The sequence below is a fragment of the Oncorhynchus nerka genome, linkage group LG12, assembly GCF_034236695.1.
Source record: "Oncorhynchus nerka isolate Pitt River linkage group LG12, Oner_Uvic_2.0, whole genome shotgun sequence".
Classification (NCBI taxonomy): domain Eukaryota; kingdom Metazoa; phylum Chordata; class Actinopteri; order Salmoniformes; family Salmonidae; genus Oncorhynchus; species Oncorhynchus nerka.
This window is the reverse complement of record NC_088407.1, coordinates 26,566,897-26,579,608: the sequence shown is the minus strand read 5'-3', so window position 1 is coordinate 26,579,608 and position 12,712 is coordinate 26,566,897. Positions and strand designations below refer to the sequence as shown.

The following is a 12,712-nucleotide window of genomic DNA, read 5'->3' as shown; positions in this document are numbered from 1 at the left end:
CAACGAAAAGCCACTTTTAATCACTTACCACTACACTGCAGACATGTTGTCTTCTTCATCTTGTAAATCATGCAGGCAAGGAGAATGATCAAGATAAACGCAAAGGCCAATGCTACGGCCAGGCAGTATACAAAGAGAAGAGGGTCTACACTCCCGCCTGCTGAAATTTTAGAATAATTAGAAGAAACTCAGAATAGCAAGCGTATGTATAGGAGATATGAACAACAATGAAAGCTGTTTAACCTACCCTCAATATCCAGCTTGGTACCATTCCCAAACAGTATCTCCCCACATGAGGCCACAGCACAATAGTAAGTCCCAGAATCAGAGAGGCTGAGCTTCCTCTTGGGGAGGTTGTAGACACAGCTCTGTGTAGGAGACACAGCTTCAAGGCTCTTTTCACACTGATCACTCCTTTCTCCATGGGTGTAAATGATTCCTGGATGGGATTCTCCTGAGCCATGTCTGAACCAATAGACGCTGTGTTCTCCTGCACAGGTCTCAGTGTGTATTGTACAGTTCAGAGTCACAGAGTCTCCTAGCTGAACTGACCGGGACAAAGGCTGCTGAAGCACAGACATGCTGTTGGACCCTGAATCTGAAGAGAGTGAGTAAGATCATAGTGTGTACATTCCATTTTTTTGCTAGATTCATTAATTTAGCATTATATGAACACACATTAGGAAGCTATTTAAGTTACCTTTGACAATTAAAAATGTTCCTTCTCCAAATGTGACTTGGCCCACTTCCATAACACCACAGTAGTATATAGCTGAGTCCCCTGACTCTGTCTTTGAGATGGTCAGGTTAAAGCTGTCAACTCCTCTCTTCACACTTAAACGTTTAGTCTCATTAAAGTCCTTGGTAAAATGAAAACTATTTTTAGAGAGATAATATGATGATGCCATGAGAAGAGGCTTCTGTCCAACAGATTGCTTGAACCAAGAGACTCTGAACATCAAATCAATTTGACAAAAGCAAGTGAGAGATACACTTTGTCCCAGTTGTGTAACTATCACAGGGTCTGGTTGGATTACATCCTTGTTAAGTACACAACCTGTGAAGCAAACAAACTAAATCAATCAGACAAAGGTATAGTACAGAATTATACATTATTATCATTATTCAGACTACATATTCATTCAAATGGATTCAAAAAGACTATGAAGTAAAAAAGTAAAAGGATCCAAATTTATATTTCTTGCTTACCAAAATTGGCGTAAAACAAAAAGATTGTCCAACAAATAATCATAATTTGAATGTCCTTTCTGCACTATACACTGTGTGGGTCTGACAACTGGGCACCATTTATATGATGACACTCATTGGGTAATCATTATGAAGTAGGCGGAAACTCTGAACTGAGTGATATTATTGGCTGTCTGAACAGGCATAAAACATGTGATAAAAACTACAATCTAACATGTGTCCTGTGGCATACCATAGTTAGAGCAGCCCTTCAAATGATGTACAGTCAGAGTTACTTGTCTGTATTTTTTCATCAGTTGGGTCGGTGGCTGAGACTACCGGTACATATGTCCTCTTTGACATACACTCTTTGAAATACATTGTATTTCTCACTTCATGTTTGCAGAAGGCAATTCAAAGCTTTCAGGAGGAAGTGAACTCTGGTGTTTTTGGCACCTTTTTGACAAAATAAAGATTTGAAAAATCTATACATTTTGTTGCACACTTCTACAAAAACAAGTCAACCTCAGCCACTACTGCTGAGGATTTGAGACTTATGAAACAATCCAAGTATCAGCTTTCCCACTTGGAGGACAATTATGTTCTGGAAAATAGTTATTTTACATTTATATCAGGCAAAACTAGGCCCATGCAAAGGCATCCTACAGCAAATGAGAAATGTATATAATAGCCAGTTCACACTGGAACAGTCAAGATCAAATTTGAGTTCAGAGGAAGAGTGGAACATAACTTAGAATGATGCTGATTGGATGACCCTTACATGTCACATCCTGTCTTGATGAGTCAACCAGAGTAGATGGTTTCTTCCTCTCTCTGTTCTCTCCTCTGTCTCCTGGGCTTGGTACTCTTCATTTCAGTGAACATCAGGGTAGTATAGTTCAGGGCATCATCGTCACTGTGGAGCTATGGAGATGAAACACAGACTCACTCAATTCAGACTCTGGGTCAAATCTAATGCTGTACTATTTAGCTTTAATACTCTTATCCAGTCTCACTTTTGATACAGCAATTCTGCTAACCTGTTGGTCTGACGTGTTGGCATAAGGATTCCCATACTGGCTTTGCTGAGAAGCATTCCAATCTAAAAGACAAAATACAAAAGATTTCAAACCTCTTCTTGTTTACTAATTTAAAGCCGTACTACCGTGTCTTATTTTCTGAGTATGGCTGAGTATGGCCCAAATAAATACCTTCAACTTCCTTCGTATTGATTATTGTTAAATGTTTCATTTATCTTATCACAAGGTAGTCATTGTCAAATGAGTTTTGCGGAGAAACAATGCTCCTTATTCATTCCAGTTACAGTGAATAAAGTTAACAATTAAGGCTGTGTCATTCATCCAGTTCTACTGTCTGTTCCCAGAGTACACCGTCTCTTCCTACATGTTGCTTCTCTGTCTTATATACCTGTTCTTCTTGTTGCTCAGATTCAGAATACATCATGGAAACATCATAGAAACATAGATAAAAAAGATACAACTTCATCTTCCATAACAGATACATCTGGTGACATCAAAGAAGAGCAACTTCTATGAAGGTGTCAGCGATTGGGTGCAGGGATGTAGCGGAGTCAGGCACAGGACACAGGTTTGAGCAACACAACGGGGTTTACTCACAAAAGTCAAGCAAGATTCCAAATAGGAAAATACATACAAACTAACACCTACAACAACCACTAAGACACCAACAATCACGGACAGAACAGAAATGTATGCCAGAGGGTTAAATAAGGAAGATAATATGGGAATTGAAACCAGGTGTGATTAATACAGACAAAACAAAACGAAACTGAAACATGGTGGAACCCGAACAAGGAGAGGGACCAACTTCGGCGGAAGTCGTGACAGAAGGACTTTACCTGCTACATACATCATTCATTTATTTGGTATGGACTATACTTACCTCTACATTGCAGACACTTTCTCTTGTTCATATTGTACATGATGCAACCAAGGACAATGATCAGGATAAACAAGAGACCCAATGCTGAGCTCAGGCAATACAACAAGAGAAGAGGGTCTGCGCCATTGTCCCGGAAAATGATTGGACATTTTCTAATGTGATGTAAATAACTACAACTGTGTACAGTTTGACACAGTAGATTAAACAATGGATATAAACAGAAATGTAAGACATTTCACCTACCCTTGATGTCCAGCTTGGTCCCGTTCCCAAACACTATCTCCCCACATGAGGCCGCAGCACAGTAGTAACTCGGTTCCTCTTGGGGAGGTTGTAGACACAGCTCTGTGTAGGACACCCAGCCTCAGGGCTCTTCTTCTGACACTGATCACTCCTGTCTCCATGGGTGTAAATGATTCCTGGATGGGATTCTCCTGAGCCATGTCTGAACCAATTAACACTGTGTTCTCCTGAACAGGTCTCAGTGTCAATTGTACAGTTCAGAGTCACAGAGTCTCCTGGCTGGACTGACTCAGACATAAAGTGCTGAACAACAGTTGTGATTCAAAACTTAAAGTGCAAAAATGCTGAAGATTAATTTCAAGTTATTTTCTCTCTAAATTCAGATGTTGTACCTTTAACAGTAAGAAAGGATCCTTCTCCAAAATCCACCTTGTTGGAATAAGAACTTCCACAGTAATATGTTGTATCTGAGAGCTGCATGTCTGAGATCCTTAGGTGTTTTATTCCTTTGCCGCTTTGCACTGAGAAGTGAAGGTTGCCTTTAAATTCATTGTGGAATGTAGCATTAATGTCATACTTGAGGATTGTCACCCAAGGTTTTCTTGAATCATAAGTGCAGTGCTAAGTTGCCTTCATGGAAGCAGTGCAAAGTCACTGTGTCTCTTATGTTGGCTGACACAAGGTGCATGGCTGAGGATTGTACCGCAGCTAGAATACACACAAAGACAAATATGAATAGCATCAATAAAGTTCCTGGGTGTCTACAAATTTAGGGTGTACCCCCTCCCCTATAAGCACTTAAAAATACAAGTTGGACCTACCCATCTCCCTGAGAAGTGGAAATATCAGGCAGAGTGTGATGATCTATCTAGACACCGTTGCCCTAGAGCACACAAAAAACTATACATACCTCGGCCTAAACAGCAGCGCCACAGGTAACTTCCACAAAGCTGTGAACAAACTGAGACACAAGGCAAGAAGGGCCTTCTATGCCATCAATAGGAGCATAACATTTGACATACCATTTAGGATCTGGCTAAAAACACTTGAATCAGTTATAGAACCCATTTCCCTTTATGGTTGTGAGGTCTGGGGTCTGCTCACCAACCAAGAATACACTAAATGGGAAAAACACCAAATTGAGACTCTGCACACAGAATTCTGCAAAAATATTCTCTGTGTACAATGTAAAACAACAAATAATGCATACAGAGCAGAATTAGGCCGATACTCGCTAACTATCAAAATCCAGACATGAGACGTTAAATTCTATAACCACCAAAAAGGAAGGAATTCCCAAACCTTCCATAACAAAGCCATCCCCTAGAGAGAAGAGCCCTCTAAGCAAGCTGGCCCTGGTCCCTAACACAAACAGACCGCACAGAGCCCCAGGACAGCCACACAATTAGACCAAAACAAATCATGAGAAAACAAAAAGATAATTACTTGACACATGGGAGAGAATTTACAAAAAAACAGAGCAAACTAGAATGCTATTTGGCTCTAAGAATTTACAAAAAAACTGAGCAAACTAGAATGCCATTTGGCTCTAAACAGAGCGTACACAGTGGCAGAATACCTGAACACCTTGACTGACCCAAAATGAAGTACATCTTTGACTATGTACAGAATCGGTGAGCATAGCCTTGCTATTGAGAAATGAAGGCAAACCTGGCCCTCAAGAGAAGACAGACTATGTTCACACTGCCCACAAAATGAGGTGGACACTGAGCTGCACTTCCTATCCTCCCGCCAAATGTATGACCATATTAGAGAGACATATTTCCCTCAGATTACACACACCCACGATGATTTTGAAAACAAATCCAATTTTGATAAACTCCCATATATTTTGGGCAAAATACCACAGTGTGCCATCAGAGCAGCAAGATGTGTGACCTGTTGCCACAAAAAAAGGGATGTTTTTATTGTTTATTTCACTTTTGTTCATTATCTATTTCACTTGCTTTGGCACTTACGTTGGCACTTGCTTCGCCAATAAAGCCTTTTAAATTGAATTGAATTTGAAATGAAAATTGAATTGACATTGAATTGATCGTCTATTAGGTTGTCACCCTCTTTACTAACTGTGTCTTGAGTGGAAGCAGTCTACCCATGTAAACAACATTTCAACAGTGGGCACTTTGGTGATTGGTTGAACTATACGCATCCTTTTTGTTGATGCCTTATACCGCCCACCATGGTCTTCACAGGTTAACTGAGAATCACTGACTGTATATAATCAATGCTAAAAGTGGACCAATTCTAGTCATTTGCAACAACTGGCTGGATGAAAGCTGTCTAATACTCTTATCTGGATAGTCTGAACAATTCAAATATCATCCAAAAACCATTTTTCTTTTTTTGGCAATCATCGTTTTCTGTACAGCACTTTGTGACATCGGCTGATGTACATTTGATTAATTGATTTAACACCTGATTTACCATCACAGGTTGTTGTTGTTTTTTAAATAGTATTTTGCACTTTGTACTTTTTAAGCATACATTACATGTACCTGTATGCTCTTGGTATCAACATCAGTTGTGTGCCTTAGATATCTTTGGTTCCACCACACGCAGCAGTTACAGTTCTCCTGATGACCTATAAGGAGGACTGTTATTCATAGAACATCACTTGATACTGTACGTTCAGGATGAATAGGGGTGGAGCATCATGAGTGTATAAGGGGGTAACACCTACAGGATGAAGCAAGTCTATTTTATGTCAGTCTTACTTTCACTATTTCACAGTAACATTAAGTGTAACACCTTAGAATTTAGTAGGGGTCAGAAGTGTACCTGGGTGGGTAGGGATCTTGGCTGTAGCCTGGATACACCTTCTACTCTACACTCTGTAAACTAATGATTACAGTTCAAGATTTGATAAAACCTATGATCTTGTAAGTGATAAGATGTTAGTCTACATGTCATGCAGTATGTCAGTGGAACTGTGTTTCTAATAGTGATGGGCATGAACAACAACTGAAGAGAGTAACTGACTGACACCACATAGACATCCTTCTAGAACCACATAGTGAGTGAAAGGTCAACCAGGCCTATACAAAGCAAAGAGACAGCCTTGTCTTGAGCTCACCACAGATCAAAGTGTTCAGGTACCTGTGAACAGCTCACTGAGTGTATGATGTGTGGGTGGGTTCAACATGGTAACAGTAGGTTGTCTCTGCAGAAGCCCTCTGCACAAACATTCATACAGACATACTGTATGTACAGAACACTTCTACAATGGGCTTATTGGTGATTGGTCGGACTGGACGTGTGCGTCATTTTTGTAAATGCCTTATTCAGCCCACCATGGTTTGCATATCTGAAAATCACTCATATAATCAATGTTTAAAGTGGACCAATGCTTACTTTCTATAATATTTTGTGCAGGTTTGGTGAATCACACGTATTGTCTTGATGATGATGTCATTTTTTTTGTAAACATGGTGTTGTTTGAAAGCACTATCTGGACAAAGATGTCCAATCCTGAGGTTTCACTGTGGAAAGAGAAATATAAATGTCCATCAGTAAAATGTGTTTAAAATAATAGCATGCAGTATGTCAGTGGACTGTGTTTCTAATTGTCATGGTCATGATCAACAATGCAAGCATGAGAGAAAACGCACAGACACCACATAGACATTCTGCTGAAACCACATAGTGAGTGAAAGGCCAACCAGGCCTATCGAAAGCAAAGAGCTCACAGCAGACCAAAGTGTGCAGGTACCTGTGAACAGTTCACTGAGTGCATGATGCATGGGTGACTTTAGCATGGTAACAGTACAGTACAGAAACTAAGAGATGGAAGAAGTCTATTTTAGTCTGTATCAGTTGTTTAAATAGATATGTATTAATGCAAAAAGAAGGCACATTCAGTACACAGGGATTTCGGTTCAATCAATTAACACATACAACATAAGCAAGGATGATGATGCTCAATTGAATTAAAAGTCGCAGGCTAATATTTTTCAAATGCAATACGAGCAAAAAAAAAAAAAGCATCATTTGTAATGCATAGTGATGATACAGTATCTCTGACTTTACTAAAAAACCCATCTCTAGTCTATTGACACTTTATCTATTTACTGTTGGTGTAGATGATGATGAAGATGGTAGGACAGCAGAGGAGAATTCCAGTTCCTATGATGGAGAGAAGGACCAGGATTCTCATCTGTGGATCAACATCACCATCTGAAACCATAAAATTGCTCTTTCCATAACATAGACTGACCAGGTGAAAGCTATGATTCCTTATTGATGTCACTTGTTAAATCCACTTCAATCAGAGTAGATGAAGGGAATGAGACAGGTTAAAGAACAGGGTATGGTAGTAGGTGCCAGGCACACCGGTTTGTGTCAACAAATGCAATGCTTCTGGGTTTTTCATGCTCAACAGTTTCCTGTGTGTATCAAGAATGGTCCACCACACAAAGGACATCCAGCCAATATGAGGAACGTGCCACAAGAGCATTCATGAGGTTGTTCACTGATGTTGGGCGATTAGGCCTGGCTCACAGTCGGCGTTCCAATGAATCCCAAAGGTGACCGATGGGGTTGAGTTCAGGGGTCTGTGCAGGCCAGTCAAGTTCTTCCACACCGATCTCGACTAACCATTTCTGTATGGACCTCGCTTTGTGCACATGGGCCTTGTCATGCTACAACAGGAAATGGCCTTCCCCAAACTGTTTCCAGGTTGGAAGGACAGAATCATCTAAAATGTCATTGTTTGCTGTAGCATTAAGATTTCCCTTCACTGAAACTAAGGGGCCCCAGACCATTATTCCTCCTCCACCAAACTTTACAGTTGGCACTATGCATTGGGGCAGGTAGCATTCTCCTGGCATCCTCCAAAACCAGATTCGTCCGTCAGACTGCCAGATAGTGAAAAGTAATTAATAACTCCAGAGAACGTGTTTCCACTGCTCCAGATTCCCATGGCGGCGAGCTTTACACCACCCCAGCGCTTGGGTGCGACTGCTCGGCCATGGAAACCCATTTCATGAAGCTCCCAGTTATTGTGCTGACTTTGCTTCGAGAGGCAGTTTGGAGCTCGGTAGTGAGTGTTGCAACCGAGGACAGATCATTTTAACGCGCTTTGCGCTTCAACACTCGGCGGTCGTGTTTTCTGAGCTTGTGTGGCCTACCACTTAGTGGCTGAGCCTTTGTTGCTCCTAGACATTTACACTACACAATAACAGCACTTACAATTACCTGGACAGCTCTAGGAGGGCATAAATTTGATGAACTGATTTGTTGTAAAGGTGGCATACTATGAGTGACACATTGAAAGTCACTGAGCTCTTCAGTAAGGCCATTCCACTGCCAATGTTTGTCTATGGAAATGGAATTCCTGTGTGCTCGATTTTATACACCTGTCAGCAATGGGTGTTGCTGAAATAGCAGAATCCACAAATTTGAAGGGGTGTCCACATACTTTGGAAAAATAGAGTGTATTTTTTAATTTGTTATATTTAACCTTTATTTCACGAGGCAAGTAGGTTAAAAACAAATACTGATTTACAATGATGGCCTACTCTGGCCAAATCCTTACGACGCAAAGCCAATTGTGCTCCGCCCTACGGGACTCCCAATCACGGCCGGTTGTGATGCAGCCTGGATTCAAACCAGGGACTGCAGTGACGCCTCTTGCACTGAGGTGCAATGCCTTAGAACGCTGCGCCACTCGGGAGCCCTTGTATGTACAAGTGTGAACATGAGCGGGGTAAACACCTACACAATGAACCAAATACATTTCATGTCAGTCCTCCATTGCTTGTATATCATTCAAAGAAACATTCACTAAGTGTAACATTTGAGAGTGCCTATTCTGATTGGACAACCCCAGCTAAACAGCTAGTGACACACTTTATCTAGTCTTTTTAACTCTGTGGTTAGTGTGGTTCTAAAAGGAAGCAATCTATCAGAAGGAGGATCCTCCTCTATTGGTCTCATTCTGACAGAGGAACCTGCAGTAGTTTGTGTGCTTCATAAGACATGTCTTTTTGAGAATTTACTGAAAGTTCTTCCATGACATCATCACAAAATGGCCCCTCCGCCCTGGACCACAAGTTAGAATAGATGGTGCTGTACCACTCATGAGATGCTTAACTAAGAGGGTTCAAATATGGTTCATCAGCAGTTATTTGTGGTTTGTAACAGATTTCAGATAACTAAATATATATTAGTCAGTTTAATAAATAACTGTTTTGCTGACTGTAAACTGCCAGAGGCAACATGAACAACAAGTAAAGATAGTGAGAACAACAGTGACACCACATAGACATCCTGCTGAAAACCACATAGAGACACAGAGACACAGAGAGCAGGTAGGAGGGTCCTGTGGGTACAAAGTCAGCAGGCCCACCTGACCAAAGCATAGACACAGACTCATCTTGGGCTTACAGAAGACTGCAGAGTACCTGGGAACTTGTCAACGTGTAGGGGTGGGTTTCAGTGACATGCTATCAACACAACTAAAAGAGGACAACACATTACAGAGGAGAGATAACTTGAATAAATAGGTTGTCTCCCATACTTATTCAACTACTCCCTGGAAATCAATTTAAATAAACTACATGTAAACACACGCATCATTGTCTTCATCATATAGAGATCACTCTACTACCAGTTTTATTTTTAGTGATTGTGTGGCTCCTGGTAACTTAGATACACTTTATAATAACTTAGTTGATGTTAGTAGTAATGATCCAGTGATGATGACTACCTAGACTGTTTGATACAAGTGACTGATTCTGAAATTGATTTATAACATGGTACAGATGTGCAGTACGTATGTAATACATTTATATATTACCTTGTTACAGATTCTTAAAAGCCACACAGTGTCTTTGTTGGGCCTTTGCTGACAGACATTATGAGTACACACATCAACTATCACAGGAAAGTGAACAATTTGATCATTTTCACAACTTCTAAAAGTTGATGCGACTCTACTGGTGAAGCATTCACAGGGACTTCCATATACACTGCTGCTCCCTATTGAAATATACATGAATTGCAGTACTGCAAGGTGTACTTAGAAGTTCACATTTGTCAATAGTTTCTGAAAACTTCTAAATCCAAATGTGTACATTGTCATATTTGAAATCAGTCTCTCAACGATAGTGACATGGTTGTTTATGGTTGTTACGTCCGTTGTTGGAATGAGACTAAGGCGCAGCATGGTAAGCGTACATCTTTCTTTATTTTGATGAACACCAACAAAAAAAAAAGATAAACGAACGTAACATTCTGCAGGCTACACAGTAACTGTACAAAAACATGATCCCACAAACTAAGGTGGGGAAAAGGCTGCCTAAGAATGATCCCCAATCAGAGACAACGATAGACAGCTGCCTCTGATTGGGAACAATACCCGGCCAACAAAGAAATAGACCAACTAGAATGCCCCCCCCCCAAAGGTGCGGACTCCTGGCCGCAAAATCTAACTCTATAGGGGAGGGTCCGGGTGGGCATCTATCCTTGGTGGCGGCTCCGGTTCGGGACATAGCCCCCGCTCCGCACACTCTGATCCCTCAGCTTCCGTGGAACCGGGCCATGGATCGTTGCCGGGGACTCCGGACCTTGGACTTTTGCCGGAGGATCCGAACCTTGGATCACGTCCGGAGGCTCTGGACTGGGAACCCCCACTGGAGGCTCTGGACTGCAGACCGTCACTGGAGACTCTGGAATGCAGACCGTCTCAGGAAGTTCCATACCTTTGACCGTCTCAGGAGGTTCTGTACTGTGGACCGTCTCAGGAGGTTCCGGACTGTGGACCGTCTCAGGAGGTTCCGGACTGTGGACCATCTCAGGAGGTTCTGGACTGTGGACCGTCTCAGGAGGTTCAGGACTGTGGACCGTCTCAGGAGGTTCAGGGCTGTGGACCGTCTCAGGAGGTTCCGGGCCATGGATCATCACTGCAGGCTTCGTGCCATGGATCATCACTGGAGGCTTCGGGCCATGGATCATCACTGGAGGCTTCGGGCCATGGATCATCACTGGAGGCTTCGGGCCATGGATCATCAATGCAGGCTTCGTGCCATGGATCATCAATGCAGGCTTCATGCCATCGATCATCACTGCAGGCTCCGGGCCATGGATCATCACAGGAGGCCTCGGGCCATGGATCATCACTGGAGGCTTTGGGTCATGGATCATCACTGGGGGCTTTGTGCCATGGATCATCATTGGAGTCTTCGGGCCATGGATCATCACTGGAGGCTCTGGGCCATGGATCATCACTGCAGGCTTCGTGCCATGGATCATCACTGGAGGCTTCGGGCCATGGATCATCATCGGAGGCTTCGTGCGTGGAGCAGGCACAGGACGTACTGGACCGTGGAGGCGCACTGGAGGTCTGGAGCGTAGAGATGGCACAACCCGTCCTGCTGGATGCTCACTTTATCCCGGCAAGTGCGGGGCGCTGGCACAGGACGCACTGGGCTGTGAAGGCACACTGGCGACACAATGCATAGAGCCGACGCAGGATATCCTGGACTGAGGAGGCGTACAGGAGAGCGCTGAGCTGGCACAACCCGTCCTGGCTGGATGCCAACCTTAGCCCGACAAGTGCTGAAAGCAGGCAAAGAACGCACCGGGCTAAGGGCGCACACTGGAGGCACGGTGCGCAGAACTGGAAAATATGGTATCTGAACCGTGACCAACTCCTCATCGTAATTACAGGGAGTTGGTTCTTGTTCCCACCTTTGCTCCGCTCGCCACCCCGTGTGCTCCACCCCGTGTGCCCCCCACCAAAACATTTTTTTGAGGCTGCCTCTCGGGCTTCCATTGTTTCCTTGATTCCTGGTTTGGTCACATACCTCTGCACAGCAGAGAAGTTTGTTTTCTTGGTCAACTTTTACAAAACACAAGCAAGGACAATGATGAGGATGACACAAATGTCATGATGTACGACTTTACGACAGGTCATAAATACCTGATAGAAACTGTCATGCAGTATTTTGACGCCCCATGCCCGAGGAATCTAAAATAGAATGAGGTCTTCATGATTGAATTAGGTATATATATTAATTATGCAAACAGATTGCTGTACAAACAGACTGTGTTAGATACAAATAGAGCCATGTGGTGTGTTGCTATATAAGTTGTCCCAGTGTCATGTATCAGATGATGTCAGATTGTCTTATGAGTTGCAAAGTCGTGATTACATGTCTAGTACTTGGATAATGATCCAGCTACTTATTGAAATTTGACAAATTGACGCGTTGAGCCAAACGTGCTATTTCTGTCTCTTGTGTTTCAGGACCGGGTATACACGGTCATTATTAATTTCTCAAGCAAGGACAAAGAGCCAGCCAATTGAAATTTGAGATATTAGCTTGACAAACGATAA

General features: G+C 42.5%; 2 protein-coding genes across 5 annotated transcripts in view; both read right to left on the bottom strand.

Annotated features, from left to right (window-relative positions):
- The window catches only part of LOC115138018 (uncharacterized), a 47,994-nt gene extending 46,699 nt beyond the window's left edge, over positions 1 to 1,295 (bottom strand). Inside the window, exons 1-4 of one of the 3 annotated variants that reach the window (XM_065025426.1) lie at positions 1,210 to 1,282; positions 701 to 1,057; positions 248 to 598; positions 29 to 160 (exon numbers count right to left, since the gene is read on the bottom strand). In XM_065025426.1, the coding sequence (XP_064881498.1) occupies positions 29 to 160; positions 248 to 598; positions 701 to 1,057; positions 1,210 to 1,252 (883 nt within the window). In that variant the 5' untranslated portion in view covers positions 1,253 to 1,282. Of the gene's footprint in view, positions 1 to 28; positions 161 to 247; positions 599 to 700; positions 1,058 to 1,209 lie in introns of all 3 variants that reach the window. The other 2 variants (XM_065025427.1, XM_065025425.1) reach the window with 2 other exon arrangements.
- Positions 1 to 12,712, bottom strand: part of LOC115138025 (uncharacterized) — a 96,911-nt gene that overhangs the window by 52,430 nt on the left and 31,769 nt on the right. The window lies entirely within an intron of this gene.